The sequence below is a fragment of the Microcebus murinus genome, chromosome 7, assembly GCF_040939455.1.
Source record: "Microcebus murinus isolate Inina chromosome 7, M.murinus_Inina_mat1.0, whole genome shotgun sequence".
In the NCBI taxonomy this organism is placed as follows: domain Eukaryota; kingdom Metazoa; phylum Chordata; class Mammalia; order Primates; family Cheirogaleidae; genus Microcebus; species Microcebus murinus.
In genome coordinates, this window is record NC_134110.1 from 2,630,906 (window position 1) to 2,655,162 (window position 24,257).

Below are 24,257 nucleotides of genomic sequence, written 5' to 3' on the forward strand. Positions count from 1 at the left end.
AAAATCTATTGAAAGTGTAAAATAAACCAATAGATTTTCATGAACAGAGTACTAACGTTTCGTTAGCATGGTTTCAGAAACCTATTATTTGAGAAACCACCATTTTGTCCAGTTTTAGTGTAGTATTAAAGAATATTCACAGTGATGTGAAAGAGTATTAAAATATTCCTTCTTTTTCCAACAAACATATCTGTATAAGGTCCATTTTTTTCTTCGTATACATCAACTAAAACAACATATCGTAACAGGTGCAGAAATAAGACTCCAGGTGTCTTTTATCATACCAGACATTGAAGAGATTTGGGAAGATATAAAGGAATTCCACCACTACCAGTAATTTTGATGGGTGGGGGAAGGGTGGGATAATGCTTTTCAAAACAAGTATGGTATTTATGTGAACATGCAATGGTCTTGTTTTTCAAAAATGGAATAATAGACACTTTTAAATGTTTCTTGGTTTTAATTTCTAATAAGGCAAGTAGCAAGAAATAACTCACATTTCAAAAGCTCTTTGGGCTTCTCAATCATTTTTAAGTTTAAAGAGGCGCAAGACCAAAAGCTCTGAGAACTGCTAAGCTTTAAGTTTGATTCCACTCCTAAAATTTCATTGCACTCTTGTTCAGTGTTCTAGGATTTAAAAAATCCAAAAATTAGATTTTTTTCTACCTTTTACTTTTTCAATTTAAGACATGGCCTAATAGTTTATTATAAAAATACTAAGTTTGGGCATTTATTGAAACCTTAAAATCTGTACCCCCACAATATGCCAAAATAAAAAAAAAACAATAAGATTCTAATAAACAGCTATTAAAATATCTCAAATCCAAACAAAAATAAAAACTGGCAATGCTAAAAAAAAAAAAAAAGACTAAATTTTACCTAGATTTCTTACAATGTTTCAGATATTAGGCTTAATGCACAAAGGACATGAGAAAAATAAAACTTGCATTTTGAAAATACCTTATGGTCTGCCAAACAATTTTACATCTGCTGTTTTGTTTGTGTCCCCTAACAATCCTTGGAGTCAGATGAGGTATAACTTGAGCTCTTAAATGCAAATTAAAAGAGAGAACAATGTCTACAGTTCTTTGTATACAAACAGCAAGATTTGAAGACAGTAATGAATGCAAAAGTAAATTAATATCTGTTATCCCTGCTGTTTTATGTAAAATAAATGAAATGTGACATTTTGCACTGACATAGAAATAACAATAATATATGACTTAATATTGTTTTGAACATCTTACAAAACTGATTCTTATCATCTTACTTTTGGATTGTATGACATAAAAAATTGCATGATAATAGGAAATTACTTCAGATATGCAATATTTCTATTAAGGCTATGATTAATATTTGTGTGATATTTAAATACCACCGGTGGTGTTCAGGAGATACAGGCCTGGTTCTAAGTGGCCATGGGATAGCCATGGGATTTTGTTTCTCAATGATCTCATCAGAAAGGTTAACGCCTGCCCTGACAACCTCTCGGGGCTGATGTTAGCTCAAATGAGATACCACACTCCTAGATACAGAAGAACTCTATGAATTCTGATTTGTAGATCCAACATAATATAGGATTATTATTATTAACATGCTTACTTTTTTAATAGTCTTATATTTATTTCATTTTCAAATGGTAAGTGCTGTGCAAGGGGGAGTCTACACATGTATAAACTCATTCCCACTTATCCAGTCTTGTATCATGCCTATGTGATGTGACCAGGATAATACAATGGTTTAATTTATGAAATTCCGATGCACATATGAAAAACATATCCCAACAGTTTTTAGTTTCTTTCCTAAAGAATCCGGTTGGAAACACATTCTTAGGATACAGAATTTGAAAATATTTTCAAGAAAACTGGAATAGCCATTAAGAAGGTCCTAGAAAAATGAACACTGCATTCTTACTTACTTTACCGAGGGCTGCAATGATGCTCCGTCCTTGGTCCATGTGTATGTGGCCTCGCCAGGGGTCATAAGCTCACAGAGTATGTTGATGACCTCTGTCCTTTTTGTAATATATACTGTACTTCCAATCCTGGAATTTATCGTTTTGTTAAATGAAATTGAGGGAAGCTGGCTTTGCCTGATGAGAAAGGGTCCCTTTGGCTTGAACGTCAGCTTGCCTGAGGTTTCCGCATTCGAGCTTTGGGGCACACTTCCTGCTTCCCCCCTGAGCTGAGCAGGAGGCAGCTCTTCCTGGATGCCCCTCCACTGCCTGTGTGTGGGCTGCGCCTTAGCTGACTCAACCACCAGCTGGTAGATCACCTGCGATGCCAGGTCATCGCTCACCTCCCCTGTTTCCACAAGCTGACTCATGTTTCTGATCAGTTCATCGAACTGGGCCATATCCATGCTGTACGCCCCCTGTTTAACTGCCGCTTCAAACTGCTTATTCTTAAACTCCCAGGAGCTGGTGCTTCCTGCAGAATTGCTGCAGTGGCCAAACAGAGCTCTCAGGAAAGGCTGGTTGTTAATTTGGCCGTCACCCAGGTAAAGCTCGTTTTTGTTACTCCACATTTGCTGCCTTTTATGCCCTGTGACTCCCAAACTACTGGCTTCGTTGTGGTCCGTCCCAGGATGTTCCCACGTGTGCTCTCGGAGGGCTGGGTGTGCGATGAGACGGTTGTCAGTGCCGATGAGCTTGAGCACAGCTGTGTCGTGCGCAGAGCCGGCGATGCACCGGTACACGCCGATGTCTCGGGCCGCAAGACTGTGGATTTTCAGTGAACCAGACTTGGTGATGCCCAGCCTCTTGGAGTTCTGCAGGCAGCGGCCGTCCTTCTCCCACTGGATCAGAGATTTCTGGAATCGTCGCACTGGGCACTTAATAATCACGGATGTGTTGGGCAGCAAATAGGCCCTGCTGCCAATGGTCAGGTTAATGCGCTTCTCCTCCCTGGTCTGAATGTAGACTCTCTGCACACCGAGGATCTGAGGACCCTGCTCGCCAAGTTTTGTCTTCAGCTCCGGTTTCACTTCTGCAGGAGAAAAAAAGAAAGGAAAAAAGCAAACAAACATCTCAAAAATAAAAACTTTTCACAATAATCTTCCAAGGCTGATATAAGCCAACAAATGTATCTTTTTTTTCCAGTTTATTATTTTATTTTAGCGTATTATGGGGGTACAAGTTTAAGGTTAATTCTTTTAAAACATTTGAGAGTGAAAACACAAATAAAGTAGAACGGGTACTCTGAAGACAGACAAATGTTATACACCCATAGACTGGGGCAAATTTCACAACTAGCACGTCAGCAACAAAGAATGCAAGTGTAAATGAGTTGATGAAAACATGTCAATCGTTTCACAAAACCTTGGTTTGGGGAGGCATGAGGTTAAATGGCTCAATGAAATATAGGGAATGGTTATTTCTAGATTTAGGGAATATTTGTTCTAGGCCATGATCATATGATGGCTCCATAATTACCCAGCCTCTGGGCACATATTTTCATCAATGAGGGGTTAGTCTGACATACTGGGCTTCCACCATCTGGTAGAGAGGCCCTCAGGGAGCTAGCCTGGCTTGGAGACATGGTATACATCAAATTTGAGGGAGGAAGTTAGAGTGGGAACATGAGTGAATGTATTTGAAGTGTCTGAAAAGGAAGATGAAGTTGGCCAACTGCAGAACATCACCCAAATATGTCAATTAAACTAGCATGGAGGGGCTGATGAAGCAATGGAGAACTATGATCAAAAAAGAAAAGTTAGGGCTGCATGCACTGACTCTCTCCAATAATCCCAGCACTTTGGTAGGCTGAGGTGGGAGGATCACTGGAGCCCAGGAGTTTGAGACAAGGCTGGGCAATATAGCAAGACCCTGGCTCTACAAAAAATTAGCCAGATGTGATAGTACACATCTGTAGTCCCAGCTACTAGGGAGGTTAAGGCAGGAGGATTGCTTGAGGAGATGGAGGCTGCAATGAACTATGATTATGCCACTGTACTCTAGCCTGGGTAACAGAGTGAGATCCTGTCTCAAAAAAAAGCAAGAAAAAAAAAGAAAAGCTAGAACAGGCACTTTGAAGCTAGACAAATCTGAGTTTGAATCTCAGCTCTGTTACTAGGACAAGTTCAATATCAATTCTGATCATAGATATTCTAACAAGCAGCTCTCAAACTTGGCTATGGATTAGACTCATCTGTTCTGATTATTATTTATTGACCTCAGTGTTCTGGGTCCCATCCTCAGAAATTCTGATTTATGGGGTGCAGCCTGGGCATCAGAGTTTTTATAAGCTCCCTGGGTGACCGAAATGTATGGCAAAGTTCGAGGACCCTTTCCTCAGAGGGTACCACTGGATTAAACCAAGGCAGGACTCAGGCATTCCTGACCCAGCTTCTTTTACTAAAAGACAGTTTGATGGGATGTTGCTGGTCAAGAAGGGAGAGAAAATGAGAAGCAGCATCTGTGTCGTCTGGGAGAACCCTTCCAAGGCTTCACAACAGGCAGTGTCTTCTGTCAGAAGAATGTGGGAGGATTTCTTTCCAGTGTTAGCATCAGAATTCCTTACGCAGCTGACCCTTGACCAAGGTGGATTTGAACTCTGCAGGTCCACTTATTTGAGGATTTTTTTTTTCAAAAATCATTACACTGAGTATGCCTGTCTCTCCTGCCTCCTCTTCCCCCTTCTCCACCTCTCCTGCCTCTGCCACCCCTGAGACATCAAGACCCACTCCTCCTCTCCTCTTGTTCCTCCTCCTCCTCAGGCTACACAACATGAAGATGACAAGGATGAGACCTTCATGATGATACACTTCCACTTAATGAGTAGTAAATTCTTTTTCTTATGTTTTTCTGAATAACATTTTCTTTTCTCTATCTTTATTGTAAGAATACAGTATATGATACATATAACATACAAAATATGTGTTGACTTTATGTTATACATAAGGCTTCCAGTAAACAGTAGGCTATTAGTAGTTAAGTTTTTGGGGAGTTAAGAATTATACCGAATTTTCAACTGTGGTGGGGAGCTGGAACCCCTAACTCCCACACTGTTCAAGGGTCAACTCTACTCGAGTAAGTGCTCTTATCTAATAAACATGGAACTATGTGATTGGCCAGGTTGCTTTTTTCAAGATGACTGTTACGTTAGCAAGTTCAGAGCCAAATGTATGCCACTATGTAACAGTAGTATAAAATGCAAGACAGTCACGTGTTAGCCTTGTTTGTTTTCCTTTTTCATTACTCACCTGCTTCTAATTTTACACATCTGCTTGCATTTTATGAATAATCATAAGTGGTCTATTGTTGTAACAAGGCAGGATATATACGTATCTATATGCGTATATACACAACACATATGTAAGTGTAAATCTAGCTATATAACTATTATTATTAATTAAAAAGATACAGCTGAACACCCTGTCTGGCATTGGTCTTTTGTTGGTAGAAAATAGAAAATGTGGATGAAACTCACTATTCATAAACAGAATACAAACTGGGTTGAGGTCAAACTTCTGAATTCATGCAACTGAGGACTCGTGTGGAGATTATTTCAGGGTGGCAGTGGGGGCTAGCAGATGAGGTGAAAGCTTGCACGTCCCTGTTCTCACTGGGATGATGCAAAAGCCCACATGGGGAAGTGCTATAGCTGAATGATTCAAGCTGGGATGACCCGAGGCTAGTGTGAGGTCCACAAAGCCTCCTGATACCCTGGGACCAACATGGCAATGGGTTCTAATTACTTTCAAATCCAGAGGTACCAGATGTCTTTCAGCTGAGCTAAGGCTTAAAGTCAATCGGACCCCTGATTCCTTGCAAGACAGGCTGTAGAGCCTGCAGGTGGTGGGCACATTCAGCCTTCCTTCTGCACAGTGAAGGAAACAACCAGCAAAGGGAAAAGACAACCCACAGAAGGGGAGAAAAGGTTTGCGAGCTACCCATCGGACAAGGTATTATATTTAATAATAATAATAACTAGAATGAAGAGCTCTAACAATTCAATAGGAACAAAAATCAAATAATCTGATTAAAATGGGCAAAGGATCTGAATAGACATTTCTCAAAAGATGGCATACAAATGGCCAATGGGTATGTGAAAAAACGCTCAACATCATCAGTCATCAGAGAAATGCAAACAGAAAGAACAATGAGATATAGTATCACCTCAGTGAAAATGGCTTTCATCAAAAAGACAGGCAATAGCGAATGCTGGCAAGAATGTAGAGAAAGGGGAACCCCAGAACACTGTTGGTGGGAATGTAAATTACTGTGACCAGTATGGAGAACAGTATTAAGGTTCCTCAAAAAACTAAAAACTAAAAATAGAACTACCATGTGACCCAGCAATCCCACTGCTGGGTATATATCCAAAGGAGGGGAATTTAGTATATCAAAAAGCTATCTGCATTTCCATGGTGATTGTAAGCACTATTCACAATAGCCAAGAATTGGAATCAGAAAAAAAAAAAAAGAGTTGGAATCAATCTAAACATCAATCAGTGGATGAATGGATAAAGAAACTGATACGTATAGACGATGGAATATCATACAGCCACAAAAAGAATAAAATCCTGCCATTTGTAATAGGTGGAACTGGAGAACAGTATGTTAAGTGAAATAAGCTAGCACAAAAATGCAAATCTCTCATGCTCTCACTCATAAGTGAGATCTAACTATTAAAAACAATTGATCTCATGGAGACAAAAAGTAGAATGACGGTTACCAGAGGCTGGGAATGGTAGCAGGGAGTGGGAAGGATAAGTAGGGATGGTGCAAAAATATAGTTAGGTAGAAGGAACAATATTTGATAGCACAACCAAGTGACTATAATCAATAATAAGTTAGGGTATACTTTAAAATAATGGGGGAGTGGACTTAGAATGTTCCTAACACAAAGAAATGATAAATGCCTGAGGTGATGGATACCCCAATTACCTGATTTGATTAATTCACACTGTATGTTTGCATTAAAACATCACATGTAACCTATAATGATATAAAGATATACAACTATTATGTACCCATAATAATTAAAAATTAAAAAATAACTACTATTTTTGAGCCTTTAGTATGTGCCTAGCACTGTTTCTAAGCACTTTAAAGATTTTCATTCATGATCCTCAGAACAATCCCGGGAGGTAGGTATAGTTACTATTCCCATTTTACAGATGGGAAAACTGTGACTCACAGCGATTAAGTAACTTGCTCACTATAATATGATAAGGTAACCAAAGAACTAGGATTTGGACTCAAGCAAGTTAGCTTAACCACAATGTCATGTCAGACATGTCAGACATTTAGTAAAACTGAGAAAGGTTATTGGGGAAGGTAGGGTTTGTGTTGATCCTTTAAGAGCAGGAAGAATGTCAGCTGCTAGTTATGGAGGAGGAAAGAATTTGGACAAAGGGTAAAGGGAGCCGTGCAGGGAATGTTTGGGGAGAAGCAGGTGTAACTGGACTATAAGGTGTGCCACTGGCCTCTAGGGGAAACACAAGACAGCTCTCCCACCTATCTTGGACCCCACTGCAAACCAAATGGTCAAAATGAATAGTAAAAAAAACACTGCTCCAGAGAGGATGGGTTTTACTAAACCCAAGGTACCAATCAGGACACAGGTTCTAGAAGAGGAGCCTGGGGAAGGAATAAAGCTCACAGCACTATTGAGCTTGTTTTTTCTTGTCTTCAGACCCCCTTCCATAAAGGAGAGGTTAGGCCTATTAAGACCATGTGTTTCTGTCTGGGGAGGGAGTAGATCCGAGGGGAAGGAGGGAGGAAAGTCAGAAGGGTATTATGCCACCGTAGCCTTGATACTCCTAGTAGCAGGAATAGCAGGCAAGTTCACTGACGGAGGAATGAGTCAGTGCAATAGTTAAGAAATAGGTGCTATGGTGATTTTCTAGAGTATTTTTAGGATATGGGAAAAAATACACTACTGCCCGGCTAAATTCAGACAGCGTAAGTATGAAATACATCTAATCAGCATGGTGATACTGTCTGATTTAGCAAATCCCAGTCGCCCATACCAGGGAACCAACCAATCAACGAACAAATCACTTGAAAAGTAACGCCAGGTTGCAGATAAGCAGGGGTCGAGGCTGTGGGTTAAAGAAGGACATAAAGGTCTGGCGATGGATCTGGTTACGTGGGTGTCTAGTGAAAAAGAGTTGTTTCCAGTGCAAGAGCAAAACATCTGGGGACAACAGGGAGGTACGGAAGAACCAGAGGTCACAGTGAGGCATTAACCTCATGAGCAAGAGTGAGCTGGGGGTAGAGCAGAAGAGTGAAAGCTACTTCTGAGTGCCAAGTCATGAAGAGCCTAGGGTGTCACCATGCCAAGGTGATGGGGGCAGCAGAATTGACGAGGTTGGGAAATTGGGATATCGGGTCTTAGAAAGGTAATCAGCATGGATGTTGGCTGTCCTGAATGCTGGCAAACGTTGGAGAGAAAGAGTGGCCCTGGCGGTCCTGTGTCCTGGAGGAGGGTAGAGAGCATCTTGTAAGTTCACACATGGTGCCTTTGAAGGTACGGTGCGGGCAGTCTCTGTGTCACGAGTGCGATGGCAGCGGGAGATGGTGCAGAGACAGCGGGGGTAGGGAGGAAGGTAGGGGGCCAGGTTCATCGTCTGGTCCTGTGATGTGGTGGTGGGAGAAGAGGGTGCTACGTGAGGGCATGGAAGGAAAAGCCACTGTCAGCAAGGGCCCAGCTCAGGACGACTGGCTGTGCTGGGAGCGTGCGTTCCCGTCTCCTGTCTGCTTCCACCACCTGCGTGTTTGGCAGGCTAGGGACTGGTGTGGGTAAGGAAGAAATATTGCTCTTTTTTCTTATTTTCCTTTTCTCCCTAAAACTTATAATTTTCTCTGCTCTCCACTGCATGCCACACTAATTTATAATTTCATCTCATACCACTCTACATGCCCTAATAACCATGATGTATTCCCACATGTTACTCTGTTATTATTTTAGAGGAAGCTGCCAGTATTACTTTAACTTCACTTCTTCTAAGGCAGTTTACAGTCTGGCCACACTGCTGCGCAACCACTCACAATTAATAAAAATCAGACAGATAAGCGGCTCAGACGAAGCATGACAGTGCGCCACATGCTAGGGACATTCCTGAATTCCGGGACACTTTACAATTTGGAATCTCAAGATTTTGAAAATTTGTTATCAAAGAGTTCCCAGAGGGAAAAAAAATGTCAGTGTTGTCCCTGAATTAGTACAGAGAGGCACTGAGAACATGGGCCAAGGAATCAGACAGACCTGCGGTCAAGTGCGCCAAGGGTCCTGTGGGCAGCCGCCCTTGGGCCAGTCTCCGACCTCCTCCAAGTCTGGGATTCCGCCTTCATTTCTGTTTTCCCTGATCATAGCTCACTGCACCCTATACTCCTGGGCTCAGGTGACCCTCTTGCCTCAGCCTCCCACAGTACTAGGATTACAGGCATGAGCCACCGCACCCAGCCCAGATTCCTCATCTTTTAACGGGGATAGTATCTGTTTCGCAACGTTGCTGAGGGGACTGAATGAGATAGTGCACAAAAGGAACTCCACATGCTAAGTGCTCAGTCAATGCTACTGCTTTTTTAAAAAACTTAATGTTTTTTTTATTTTGTTTTGTGAGTTTCTCCAGGAAAGTTGTCAGAAGCTGAGGAGAGATACATACATACACACACACATAATTTTCTCCATAGGCAGCATTAAAATAAGAACAATTCACTTCTGATTTTTTTTTCTTACCATAAGCTCAGGGAGGTACCTGAGGTCATAAATTTAATTTTACAGGAGAATAATTAAAGGTGGTGAAAAAGCAAAGCAGGGAACGGATACGGAAGCTATTATTCCCAGGGTGCTTGTCCCTTACCTCCCTCCTACCTCCCTGCCACCACTCCGCTGCCAGATTTTCAATTGCTCTTATGCAAGCCCTCAACTCATTTGCTGTGAGACATGAGACATGCACATGCACATGTAAATATGCACTCTGTGACTGCATGCACGTTACCTTTGGATATAATGATGAACCCATGATATTAACTCTTTACAATAAGCTTATTATTCATAATTCATTGAAGACATGTCCAAACTGCCATTTTTTGAAACCTAAGGTACTTCATGTTTTCATCCTGGCTGGTTTTAGATTACACACAAGAAAAAATACTTGCATACTTAAAAATACTCAGCTCTTCTACTTTTAATTGAATCCAAATACATTACTACCAAAGTAAACCAGGACGTATTTAGGCTTAACTTCTACAAGGAACACTCATGGATTCTAAAGCAGAAGAAACCACGGCAAAGTAGAGGATGTAGATCCAAGTGAGGAAGCCTACAAGGTGCACATGTTAAGTGGGCAGATACTTCTTACAAGTCTTTTCTTAGAACTGTATCTCAGTCTTCCACAGTCTACTGATTGCTGCTTAAAACAGCCCTGAGTTCTGCTTGATTCACTTCACCCGCAGATTAGAAATATGTTGATGTATGCAAAACAAAGACATCAGGACAAAATCAACAGGATCAGCATAACTCGGGAGAGCAGGGACATTACATACTTACTACTGCACACAGGCATCTGGCAAGATCTTACAAGAGGGAGCCCTGGCAGGTCCCTGCACATCGTCGCGCTGAGGGGAACACGCCGGCCTTTGGCCGTCAGCCTCTGACACACCTGCTTCCTTCTCTCCACTCCGGCACCGCAGCTGACGGAACACTGCAAGGAGAGTTGTGCAGCGGTCAAGTGTAGCGTGAGGAGGCAGACCCGGCCAGCAACAGCAAAGGCACAAATGGTGGAACAAGAGGGAGTTTTAAGTGTGGATATACCAACAAGAAAGCCATTTCCTACACTTGAAGATCTTCTATGGAAAGTTTCTTTCCCCTCTCCTGCCCCCTTCCCTCTCCTGTCTTCCCTTCTTTCTTTTTCCTTCCCACCCTCCCTCCTTCTCTCCCTTCCTTTCTTCCTTCCTTGATAGTAATTTCCAGTAATTTATTGTCACAGGATTTGTTTTTTGGCATTGTAATTGATATCTCATTTGTTTTTTAGCTATTTATTTATATGGTAAAATGATTTTTATTTTAAACAAAATAATACATATGCATTACCAAGAATCCAAGAAATAGAAATGTATGAAAAGGAACATTTTTAAAAAATCACCAAAACTGGCTGTGTATGAAATAACAGTAATACTTGATAATCATTGTGTATATACACAATTTCAATTTAAAAATTAAATGCAATTTTAATAGGTTTTATTGGGGAAAAAGCTAGATTCAAGAAGTTGCTTAATCCTAGCACTCTGGGAGGCCCAGTTGGAAGGATGGCTTGAGATCAGGAGTTAAAAATTAGATAATTTTTACCATGATTAATTCCCAAAAGAACACTCTAAAGTTAGGAAAAAAGATTAAAGAAGTCAATAAGAGATGTGAATAGTTGTTTTTAATGACATATATTTTTTTTTTTTTTTTTTTTGAGACAGAGTTTCTCTCTGTTGCCTGGGCTAGAGTGCCGTGGGGTCAGCCTAGCTCAGAGCAACCTCAAACTCCTGGGCTCAAGGGATCCTCCTGCCTCGGCCTCCTGGGTAGCTGGGACTACAGGCACGCACCACCGTGCCAGCTAATTTTTTCTATTTTCAGTTGTTTGGCTGATTTCTTTCTATTTATAGTAGAGACGGGGTCTGGCTCTTGTTCAGGCTGGTCTCGAACTCCTGATCTCAAGCCATCCTTCCACCTGGGCCTCCCAGAGTGCTAGGATTGCAGGCGTGAGCCACCACGCCTGGCCGTTAATGACATATTTTGACTGAAGAGAGTATCTGTTGACTTGCTGTTAAGAAGAATGAGAAAATAAGCCTTACCTTCCCCCACCTCTCCTCTCCAAAATTCTGATTAGTTTTCATTGTATTATTCAGATAGTATCAAGATATCTGATATTTATGTTCTGTTCTGGGATGCAATTGCCAGTTGATTAGTCTTAATTCCATACTTAACATAAATTCATTACTCATCTTCCATTTTTTTTTTTAAACCAGGGACTATGCACTCCTGGATTCCTTATTTTGAGTCATCTTTGTGTCTCAGCTCAGCCCTGTGGTCTTTCAAGGGCTTATCAGCACATATTCCTCGACTGCCTCTGCTGCCTCTCCACATGAAGAGCACCTGCGATGAGAGAATTCTAGGATCCTACCGTCCTTCCCTGTGTAGACCCTGCTCCATTGTCTTCCTGGATTGAACGCTCCTGTGAAGATGGGCATTTTGTTCATGTGTTTGCCTTTCTGTTTAGAGGCCTGTGGCTTCCTTCTTTATCCACGAAGCTCAGTACCTTACCAGGCTGTCGTGTTTACTCTGCACAGCGTTGTGCCATTATGACTTAAAGGAAAAAAAGCTTTTAATAAAGGGAATTGATTACCCTGATTTGATCTCTGAATTTTTCTACTCCATTTGTTTTATTCTTCTTGACAAATACAAGTTATGCTTATGTTTGATGTTCTTTGTCTTCCATGTCCATCATTGCCTCTCAAAACCATCTTTGCTCTTTTCCATATCATTTTACATGATTGACTCCAGCCTCTATATCCAGCCTCAGTATCTCTGTTTTCAGTCATTTTCTTTATTTTTTGTTGTTGGTGGTGCTTGTAACATGACTTTTGTGTCTGTTTTAGTACCTGCTCTTTTTAATTTTTCTCGTTTTATCCCCAACTGTTCCAGTTATCTTTTCTCTCTTCCTGTTGTCTTCTCTATTTCTTGAGCTCAAACCTCACTTTTAAGTACTTTCCCCTAGACATGATGAATATAATTTCTTGAGAATACGGAGCCTGCTGGGATTTTTCTCTGCGAACTACCTTTGGCACGTGGTCCACCTAATGCTTGCTTTCTGCTCCTTTCCCCACACCCAGCTGCCTCCCTCTCCTCTTTGGATTTTGGCATTTGAATGCTTGATGTGTTTAAGAAAAGAGCCTCTTAAGTAACTGCTTTCCTGCATCATAATCCAACAATTGCTGCCTTCCTACCCTCCCCACCGCTCAGCCCTGGCAGCCTTCCTCAGCCAGGAGGCAGGAAAACATGATTTCCCGTTCAGCCTCATCCCCCTCCATGGTTCTGTAGGGACATTTGTGGTGTTTTCAGGGTCAGCTTGTGTCCTCGGGTCAGTCTCTGTAATCAAAGAACTGTTGAACGGGCCTTTCAGGACTGCCACACTCGCTTCCAGGGAATCTGTATCCTGCTCAGAGCCCGAGGAGATACTTGTCAGTTCTCAGCCTTCCTTCTCCAGATTTTATGGTCTTTGGCAGGTGTGTTTCATAATTTGTAGTTTGGGATTGTGGCCATTTCATTGTTCATTGAAGACAGAGTGTTCTCTTCCTTTCATTGTCTTTGTGGGTTTTTTGTTGGGTTTCAAAGGAGGGAAATGGATTTTTTTAAATGTCCATTATTGTCATCTTTTAACAGAAAGCCTTAATAATTATTATTTCAGTATACAGAAAATGTTTTTGTAGGCTTTTGAACAAATATGTTAAGATTACCATTTATCAAATTATCATTTAGCCTCTTAACAAGTGAAATCATCATTTAGGAGTTTCCCACATAAAAATCAATGTCAACTTTTTATTAAGCTGCCATGTGAGCCATTTTTGTTCATATAAGAGCGGGGTAAAATAACTGCCAATCACTACTCAGAAGACGCTTGGAATGATACATATTTGACTTTTCATCCCCATTATGATTGGTAGGTTTGTAAACCCCTCCTCTGGATGGAGGTTCCTGTGAGTGACTGTGTCTGCTAAGTCACAGTAAGCGGCTATTTGAGAGTGTTCATAACTCACAGAGAGGGGAGATGTCACAATTAGTGCCATTAATTATCACCCCCAAAGCAGCCAACCGATGCCAAAGCTTTTCCTATGGTTTCTGCCACAGACATCTGATAGATTCTCCAGGAAGACCTCATGGGAGCAACATACTCTGAGTTCTTGCATCTTTGTAACTCAGTTTGGCAGGATATACAATAAAATCTTTGGCTCAGTCGGGCCCTTTGGCTCACACCTATAATCCCAACACTTTGAGAAGCTGAGGTAGGAGGATTGTTTGAGGCCAGGAGTTTGAGACCAGGCTGAGCAACAAAGCAAGACCCTGTCTCTACAAAAAAATAAGGAAAATTAGCCAGGCATGATGGGGCATGACTATAGTCCCAGCTACTCCAGAGGCTGAGGTGGGAGGATCGCTTTAGTCCAAGAGTTGGAGGCTGCAATGAGCTATGATTATGCCACTGCACTCCAGCCTGGGAGACAGAGTGACACTCTGTCTTTAAAATTTTTTCTTTTTAAATAAAAAAATAGAATGTTTGTCTCCATTTTCTTTCCTTTGGTATCTTAAATGAGTTGCACCGCTGTTGCCTAGTACGAAGTTGTATTATAGAGAAGTCAGACGTCAATTTGATTTTCTTTCCCTAGTAAGTGACTTGATAGTTTTATCTAGATACATAAATATATTTTTCTTTATCTTTAAAAGCCTGTAGTTTTCGTAGAATATGTCTTGATATTGACCATGCTGGGTCAGTTTTCCCAGGTATACAGAATGCTCTTTCAATATGGCAATTTGAGTCATCTATTTATATTTTTGTTCTGTTACAATGTTCGGTGGTCTCTTCCTAGGACTCTCTGTCTGTTGGATTTTCTCTCCCTGCTTTTATATCTGTCATTTTCATTTGAATATTTTTTTATTTCTCTTTCTTTTCATTTCCCTCCATTCTCTTATTTCCCTCATTACGCATTCTGTGTCTAGTCATTCTTAGGTTCCTTCCGCTACACATTCTAAACAATTTACTCTTAGTTTTCTAATTCTTCCCTGAACACTGTCAGCTGCCTTTTCACATCCTTTTATTTATTTATCTCATTTCTTGAATTTTCTATTTCTGGTTTATATCTATAGTTTTCTTAGTTTCTTTTAGCTCATGTTATATTGTTATATTTTCATGTGCTTCCAGGCAAAATTTTCATTACGTCAGTTTGTTATTGATGCTTTCACAGTATCTTTGTAGGAGGTTTGCTGATGCTTCCATTTAAATGAAAGAGACTGTTTTCTGTACTTTCGTGAAAAGGATGGGAGTACTTCAGGGGAGTTATCTTCAATGGTAAGAGCTCCCTTCTCTGGTGTTAGAAAGTATGACCTTCAACAACTTGGCCACAGCTCTGAGATTTATATTTTCTGGAGTCCACATTCCTAAGGCTCTGAAAATTCCCTCTCCTTTACCCCATGTTCCTTCTCCACTTGGATTATAACTCTGACAGCTTCTCCAGTCCTCTCTGGTCTTCTTAAGGCCATAAGTGGGTCTGCCTGGTCGTTCTTGCTCCCAGTCACACTTGGGACCTGCATATTTTCTCAGTTTCACTGGCTGGTCTCAGCTCTGCTTGCTGAGGGTTCTGTGCAGAGCAGGACTATTTCCTTGTCATGGTATTTATTTTTTATTTCTGTGCCCATGACTCTTGGCCCCTCCTTCCTCTTTTTTATCTCTGCCTAGCTGCTAAATTTGCAGTATTTGCACAGTGGCTGCTATTGTGTGTGATTTGGCCTTACCTACTTACATCACTTCTGTGAAAATTATCTGTCTCTTTTTCTCTCCTTGGCAATCCTAATTGCTGTTTTTTGTTTTTTAATGAATGATTTGGGGATATTAAGCAACTAGGCTGCCATCAAGCTTCTGCCCCACTGGAGGCCTCGCAATCACTGTTCCAGGAACTACTGTCAGTAATGTGCGCTCAGATACCCTGGCAGTCAGCCTCCATGGCTTCAAGCGCCACTTACGTGCTGGCGATTTCCACAATTACGACTGCAGTGCAGGTCTCTTCTGAGCTATAATTCTCTATTGATACCTTTATAGACTATTAAACTACATGTATTTCAAAAATAAACCCGTTTCCTCTCCCTTTCAAATCACTTTCTGAATATGCTTCTCCTTCTCTAATTTTAAAATTAATGTCATCTCATCCATTAGCTTCCCAGGACAGAAATCTGGAACATTCCTCTCTTGCATTCATTTCCTACCAGTTCGATTACCAAATATGTCAGTTACATTTCCTAAATATCTTTCAAAACTATTTTCTATTCTGCATCCCAACTGCTTCATTATCCTCATTGGTTTTATTCCAATAGCCATCTAATGAGTTCTCTCAAGTTCCAATTCCTTCTTCCTCAAATACATTATTCATGTTGCAGCCAGAATTACACGTCTAAAACACTTTAGCATTTACTTCCCTACTCAAACACAGTCCATAATGCCTTCAGTGACGGCAGGATAACTCCAAATATCCAAAGTCCTTCACAGTCTGGCTGCAGCCTCTCCTCCCATCCCACCTTCCCCCACTTCCTCAGTGCATCGTGTTCTCCAGCCACCTAGACTCTCACAAATCTATGCCTTTGTACACACTCTTGTCACCACCTAGAACACCGCCTGTCTCATTTCCACAGTCTGTACTCATTTCTTAAGACCTAACTCTAAAGCTGCATCTTCTACACTTTCCTGGGACTCAAAGAGACTTAGATATTTCCTTCAACTTTCACACAGTTCTATATACAGGGTACCTTTATTGTAAATTCATCTGTCTGCCTCCTTAAACCCTGAGCTCCCTGAAGATTGTGTTCTTGGTTGTCTGATTCCGTGTGCCTGGGGTAATCAACAAAACAACACCTAGTGAATGCTAATTAAATGACCAGCTTGTGGGACTATGAAAATAGGGGCATTCAGAATAGAAGAAGCTTGTATAAGTTTCTTTGTTTCAGCCAATAGGTGTCACCAAGCACAAAGTGGGATAGAAATATGTGCAGAAATGGTCCTTCCCCTCTGGCAACTATAATCTAGTCAGGAAAATAAGGTGTATTCAGGTTGTGTGTGCGTGAGAGAGAGAGAGACAGAGACAGAGACAGAGAGACAGGGAAACAGACACTGACTCTTTCAAGCACTTGTGTGCTGGTAAATATTTTACAACAGGATCTTGGGGGAAAAGCCTTGACTGTGTTGCCGGCTTCTGTGGTTTACATACTCCCATGGTGGCTGATTTCAAGCTACCAATCTACTGTCACTGAGCCCAAGCAGGGAAGAGACCATAATTGGGCCCCAGAAGCCAGTGTGAGATGGCTCCATCACCCTGCTGCTTTCATGAATCATAATTAATAACTCCATTAAAGACTAGAATGCTATATTTCAAAATCTATATGCATCCTGGACATATCTTGAGCTGTTCTGTATAAAATTTCTCATTTATAGAGATTTATTCCTTTTTATTTAGCATAAAGCTAATAGGTCAAGACTGAAGAGTTGGCACGTGTGAGTAACTGAATACCAGGGTGAAGAAGTCAGAAGTGATTACCAGGGTTGGAAAGGTGCTTTATCAGCTACATATGTTAATGTTACAGAGGGAAAAAAAAGAAACGTAAATAAAATATAATTTAAAAAATATAAAAAAAAAAAAAAGAAAGGTGGTGGTGATGGGAAGTGAGGTGGGGCTGGCTGGAATGGAGTGAAGATGGTCCTGGTGCCTCCCCATGAGGAGAATGTGTCCTCCACAGACAGCTGGGGACGTGGTATTGGACGGAAGTTGGAGACCCTGGAGACAGAGAGTCACCCACAGAAGTTAGAGGAGAAGCCAGGACACACAATTAACTACAGAGAGAAAATGTAGCAACAGAAATCAGAGAATCAAATATTGGGCTATTTTGATATTTGGAATAAGAGAAGCCAACAGAAAAGACAGTCAGGCAAGTAGGAAAAATTAAAACACCAAGAAACACTATGAAGGAGAAAGATGAAAATACAGAAAACTGTCTGATGCTCTATCAGAGTACAGAAAGTAAAAATGAGAGGAAGCTGCTGGATTTCAGTCCCGGGGTGGGAAGACTGCCTTCTGTGAGTCAGAGCCCCTTTCTTCTAACTTGAAAGGCTGTGTAAGAACTGGAGGCCCCTCTCTACCTAAGGGTTGGTCCAGATCTGAGGAACCAAGGAGAACTAATGAGCCAACGGATGGACAAAGGTCAAACACGCCGTGAATAGCGTCAGTGTTGGGAACAAGGACTCTTCCAGCCGCAGGCCCCAGGCCTGGCTCGGTGGAGAATGGAAATCCTGGTGTGGCTCCCCAGCCTCTCTGTGTCCAGGGTAAGTGGCCAGGTTCAACATGGAAGGATCTTATCCAGAACCACAAAATGGATAGCTGCCCCCCAGTGAGCCATCCCCCCTGCAGAGGGACTAGTTTGGCAAGACTATCTCTAGGGAAGGGGGCAATTTGGCAGTCAGAGCCTCTGCCAAAACAAAGCAGCTCTGAAATGAGAGGAAATTTCACCCAACAGGAGAAAAGCTGAATGCAGTGGGAAACCTAAGCCACCATGCAGCCTGCCATGTGCCCGACTATCGCTGTCGAGCCTGACACCAGCTTTTGGAGTCACAGCCGGGGCGGCTCTGCCTTCATGAGTGCAGTGCATACCTGCCCTTCCCCCAAGATGGGGCTTTCTGGAGCTGTGGTCTTGGCTGGGAGCGGGAGGGCATCTTAGCTGAGCTCTGCTGACCTTGTGGAGTATACAGAGCTCACTCTTTGCCATGACAAATAGTTGCCTAGGAAACCGTCTAAGGTCCTCTCCAGCTTACCTGGGTACCCTCACCTTTTGTTTCCTTTTCTTCTTTCTCCCAAAAAACCCCTTCCAGTAAATGATTTGCCTCTCGTGCGCTAGCAAGCCTGAGGTTTTATTAATCTGATGATTATATAATCTGATGATTATTAGTTCGACATGACTTTGAATTTTCCCTGACTTTGCAAAGACTCTTGAGAAGCAGTGCACCTGTCCACGACCTCACGGCCACAAGCCTCAAGGACACTGTAAGCCAGACGGGAAGACCATGCAGATACTCAGGAAGTAGCTACCCACAGAAATATAACAAAAAGTGGGGTTGTTGTGAGCTAAAGGTGGGAAATGTTGGATGACTGAGGGAGTGGAAGACTTCAGAGGAGGGACACGGACAGTTGAGGCCAGGATGTGAGAGCCACAGCAAGAGCAGAGATGCAAAGGCAAGCCTGTGTGGACACAGCGTTACTTCAGCAGTACATAACCAGCAACTGCAAATTCAGCAATTCACTGGGAGAAAGGATGGGGGAGGAAGGCCATGATGTCACCACTAGTCTCCAGTCTAAAAGGCCAGTGACAAGAGTTTGCTCCACAAAACAAGATCAAACTGTGAAGGCCTGTTTGTTCTAAGAGAAGGGAAGAAAAGAGGGAAGCAGAGCAAGTGAGGCAAGAGCAGAGCAAGAGCAGGACAGGCATGCTGGAGGCTCCTTGGCTGCAGTCCTGGCCCACTCCGTGTCCTTCCCTTTTCTTGCCTGTTCCCCTTGGCTTCCCCAGGGAAGCACTTGCTCAAGGAAGTCATCATTCAGAGCCATTTCTACCTTGAACACATTTAAGAGCTTAGCAACCCAAACAAGGATGAGGGCAGGTGGGGAAAACACTGCTCAAACTTGTGTGCATGGTCAGGCAACACCTGTGCACCTTGCTAAAAGGCAGACTGTGATTCCTCAGGTCTGAGAGGACTTGAGAGTCCTCATTTCATACCAGTTCCCAGCAGTGGAGTCCATTTGACTACTCCCTGGGCCACACTAAGTGGTGATGCTGTAGATGGTAAGACCTATGGAATACTCTGAGCAAGCAGGTGGCTTGATGGACTCAGGGGTAGGAAGACTGTGGGGTGCTAGACAGTCTGGAGATAGGAGAGTGACACGGGGCCAGGATGTCAGGTGGGCAGTGCACAACAACAGAAAAAGCCCTTGGAGTACAATCAAAAGTAATGGAGTACAGTCAAAACTAATGGATTCTGCCCCCACTTTGCCAGCTGTGAGAGCTTAGACATCTTATTCCTGCTATTGGTTCAGGTTCCTCCCACCTGGAAAACAAGGCATCCTTACTAGACTGCACCATGTCCTGCCAGTGTTGAAATGATGCACTAGAATTCTACTTGCTATGCAATTCATGCTTGCCATGATGAAGGGCTGATTAGCAGTGGACGTGACACAATGTAGAGGAAGACAAAGTATAGAAGGTGTTCAGAGACTTGACGTCACAGGGCGTAAGGGATGGTTCCATGTAAGGGGACACAAGGAAGGGAGGAACCAGGCAGATGTGAGTTTATCCTGGGACACTATGATTCTGGTAGTGCCAGAAGAAGGGATGGGTTTGGGAGAAAAATGATGAGAACAGCTTAAATTATATTGAGTAAAAACTGAAATGAGTCATCTTGTGCAGGCCCAAGAGTGAGCGAGCAACTCCTTAAATTCGGCACCATGGGAGCCCTGCTCCTCCCACATAGTCCCAGCCTGATCTCGTGGCAGAAACAAAGGAGGGGTGGAAAAGAAGGGACCATAAAGTTGAGCGAGGCTCCTACCTTGGACCAGTCTCCCGCAGCCCAGTGTGGAGGACAGTCTATCCTGGCACAGGACTTGTGAGCTGACGCCTTGCGTCCTTGGCACAATTCATCTGAGAGATTCAAAAAGCTTCCATCTGTTAGCAGCTGCCGACAGGTGACTCTTCGGTTCTGAGTTCCTCCACCACATGTCCTAGAACACTGAGAAGACGACCGCAGGTGAGGCGACAGGCTGGCCCACATCATGTTAGTGCCATGCAGGGCTCCTCATGGCCACAATCACGTGGGCTGTGGGGTCTTCAGTTTTCCTACCTGCTGCCATTCTTCAATGTGCCAACCAGGAGGGCAGTCAAACTGATTGCACGCTTGTAAGGCATGGGGCTTTTCAAGTCTGCACTCCTCAGCGGGGGCAGGGGACTCCCCCGGGTGCAGGCAGTACACGTCTCGGGTCTGGATTCCAACACCACAGGTAGCTGAGCAGGACCCCCAAGAGCCCACGTGCCACCTGTACTCAAAAACAAGTGGGGAAAGATGAATTATCCAATGAGACAATGTGCGACCATCAGGGCATGAACCATGTCAAGTCCTTCTCTGGGCTTCCTGACTCCACATTCTGTATCCAGATTCTGCAGCCAAGGCGTCTCCACCAATATACGTAATTCAAATACAGAAATGTAGTATTTAAAGGCAAGAAATGTCAGGAAAGTGTTTAAAGATCTTACCCATTTGGGAAGGTCCACAGTAAAAAGAAGCAGATTTGTTCCCATCCTGTCCTACCACCATATATCAGAAAGAAAATCTTGGTTTGGTTTTGAATAGATTCCCAAGGCAATGATGATTTATAGAGGTGTCAAAAGAAATTTTAAATGCTTAAAAGCACACTTCAGGAAATCTTCAGGGCACCTGGCTTCAACATTTGGAATACCCCTAAGTAAATTCTTTTATGTTAGGATTGGATTTACAGTATATATATAATGTGATTCCTTTCCAATAAGATCTTGGAAAAATCAGGTTTTCTCATGAAACATCTGTAAAAATGGAAAACCAGGGCAGCTGCTTTCGATACATATTTCCAAGTTGCCTTCAAGGAAGATTCTCCTCATTCACACACTCACCAGCAGTGTTTGTGAGCACCTGGTTTCCTACGCCCATAACAATGCTGGAGAATATTGTTTAAAAAAGTCTTTGCCATCTGATGGGTGAAAAATTATACACTGGGGTTCCTTTAATTTGTGGATATTCAATTAGTGAACATGAATTCTTAACGAATCACTGTAGAGATATATCATATGAAAACCATTTTAAAATGCTTAAAATATGCATAAAACGATGATGGCCTCCAGGGTGATTTATAATAGCAAAAAAAAAATTAAATTTTAGAAAATGGAAGATTAGTTAAATGTTTAACAATAAAAGGCAAAATAAATAATTGTTCATTCATGCAGCACAATGCCAGCAGCCATTAAAATAAAGTAGATGTATAGTTATTAACATAGAAATACATTCATGATATATTTTTATTAGAAAAGAGGTCATAAAATAGCTTGTAGAGTGTAATGTTATTTTTTATTAATTTATTAATGTATGTAGAGAAAAGTCTGGATAATTATACATCAAAATGTTAACAGTGATGATCTCTAAGTGATAGTATCTTTATTTTCTTTCTTTATTTTTTTGTTTGTTTTTGAGAGAGGGTCTCTCTCTTAGGATTCAGATTGTTCATAAATTAAGAAGTATTCTCAGCTATTATCTACTTTAATATTAACTCCTTGCTTTCTTTCTGTAACTTCACTTTGACATACAATAAGCCTTCTCAATATTTCCTCTGTATCTCTCAAACCACTTGTGCATATTTTACGTATCTCATTTACTCTTTGTGCTTTATTCTGGGTAATTTCTTCAGATTTCTCTTTCAGTTTACCTGTTTACTCCAGCCCATAACTTTTAAATTTCAATAATTATATTTTTAACTTCTGGATATTCTATTAGTTGATCCCTATGAATTGCCAATATTTGACAATTTCTGATCAATCAAATTGAAAGTTTCATATAGTTTGACTTAATATTGGGTTCTTTTAAAAAATCTTCCAGGTTTTTAATAGTATATTATTTCTAGCTTCGATTCTCAATTTTCTGTTTTATACCTTTAAATATTTTAAACAAACTTATTTCATATTCTGTACCTGGCAATCCCAATATATGATACTCTATGTATCTGATTCTGTTTTCCCCCACTGACTCTCACACATTGTTTCTTCATGAGTTTTTTGATTTCTGATTATGAGCTCATGCTCATTAGATCGTTGTGGAAATTTCAAGGCTAGGGTAGAAGACACATTCCTCCAGTAAGGATTTGCATTACCTCTGTCAAGACCAATCTGAATTAATTTTTTATATCACATAGTATAAATATCAACCCTCCTCCTACATAAAGGGCCACTTTAGATTCTCCTGGGAGCCTTTTGATTCCTTCCATTCAAAGGCAAAGCCAAGACAGATAGTTTTCCTTGCAAACTCTCTTTACAGGATGGATTTTACCCCTGAACTTGCCTTCTTATTGAGGTAGACCTTGGCTTGTGTGAGGATCACCATTCTATTCTTCACTTTCTGCAGGTCCAAGGACTTGTCTGTCTGCCAGGCAAAAACTGCTAAAGCTGAAACGTCTAGGTTAGTGGCATAGGCAGCCAGCCCTGTGGAACACTGGGTCACCACTCTGGATGCCTGCTTGCACTTTTTTGCTTCTGAGCATTTCCCTTACTTTCTTACAGGCTTAGTTCTTCATTTCAGGTTACGTTTCCACATATTTTACCCATTATTTTAGAAGTATTTAGCAGAAGGACTTTCGGGATACCTAGTCTGTCATGTGATGAGAAATGGATGTGCACATTCACATACCTTAAATAACAGTTCAGCAAGGTTAGCTCTAGGTTGATCATGATCTTCCCACAGTACTCTGAAGGAATTATTCCTTTGATTTCCAGAAACTCCAGTTGTTGATAAGTTGTTTGAAGTTAATCCATTTTTCAGGTGTGGTCACTTTTAAGATTTTCTTTTTATCTCCAATTTTCTGCAGTTTCACTGTTATGTATAAATGTGGGGACTTATTTTTACTTATTTTTCTTGATACTAAGAGTGGAAATTTTTTCTTAAGGTTTAATAAACAATTTATTTCATATCTTGCTTCTCGGACATTACCTACATATTTCATAACTTTCTTCCCTTCCCCCAAATAATCAACTTTCTGTGGCTTGATTCATTTGATTTCCTCAGCACTATCTTCAAATCACTAATTCTTTCTTTAATTGTCTCTATTATTATTTTATTTCATTGAGTGTTTCATTTCTAGGTTTTCTAATTGATTCTTTTTAATACTCACCTATTCTTATTACACTGCTGTCCATTTCTATTTCATACTTTCTAGTTCTTTAATAGGATATTACTTATTAATTTATGTCTCAAGATCCTAATAACACTTAGTTTAAAGTTGTCTTCAGATTGTTCTTATATTTTCATTTCATCCGGAGTGACTTCATCTTCAACTGCACAATCTATTGATTATTTTTGTTAGTGTTAGATTTCTTCATGTGCTTTGGAATTTCATTTTGCAGGCTCAGTTTGAAGGGAGGGGACTGTCTCCCTCTACCTCCCTGATCCTTTTCTCTCCTACTTCTCCCTGTCTGTCATTTTATTTGCTCTATCTAGCTCTCTAGGGTATCCAGGCAAGAGCCAAGTCTCACATGGACAACATGGCACAGAAGAATTGTAGGGACACTGAAGATCCAATCGCAGGGCCAACAGCAGGTAGGGGCCACGTCTGGTCACAGGGCTCTATCTGTGTCTGCTTTTTCCACTTCCCCACAAAAGTAGCCTCATAGAGACAAAGGCTTCATTCAGGCTGTAATTGGTGGAACTTTTTTCTGCTTCCTTTTACAAAG

General features: G+C 41.5%; 1 protein-coding gene across 2 annotated transcripts in view; it reads right to left on the minus strand.

Annotated features, from left to right (window-relative positions):
- Positions 1-24,257, minus strand: part of ADAMTSL3 (ADAMTS like 3) — a 283,266-nt gene that overhangs the window by 50,311 nt on the left and 208,698 nt on the right. For both annotated transcript variants that reach the window (XM_012751691.2, XM_076004699.1), the window contains 4 exons: positions 20,635-20,827; positions 20,344-20,523; positions 10,503-10,656; positions 1,919-2,987 (listed from right to left, as the gene is read on the minus strand). In XM_012751691.2, coding sequence (XP_012607145.2) covers positions 1,919-2,987; positions 10,503-10,656; positions 20,344-20,523; positions 20,635-20,827 — 1,596 coding nt within the window. The remainder of the gene's footprint in view (positions 1-1,918; positions 2,988-10,502; positions 10,657-20,343; positions 20,524-20,634; positions 20,828-24,257) is intronic.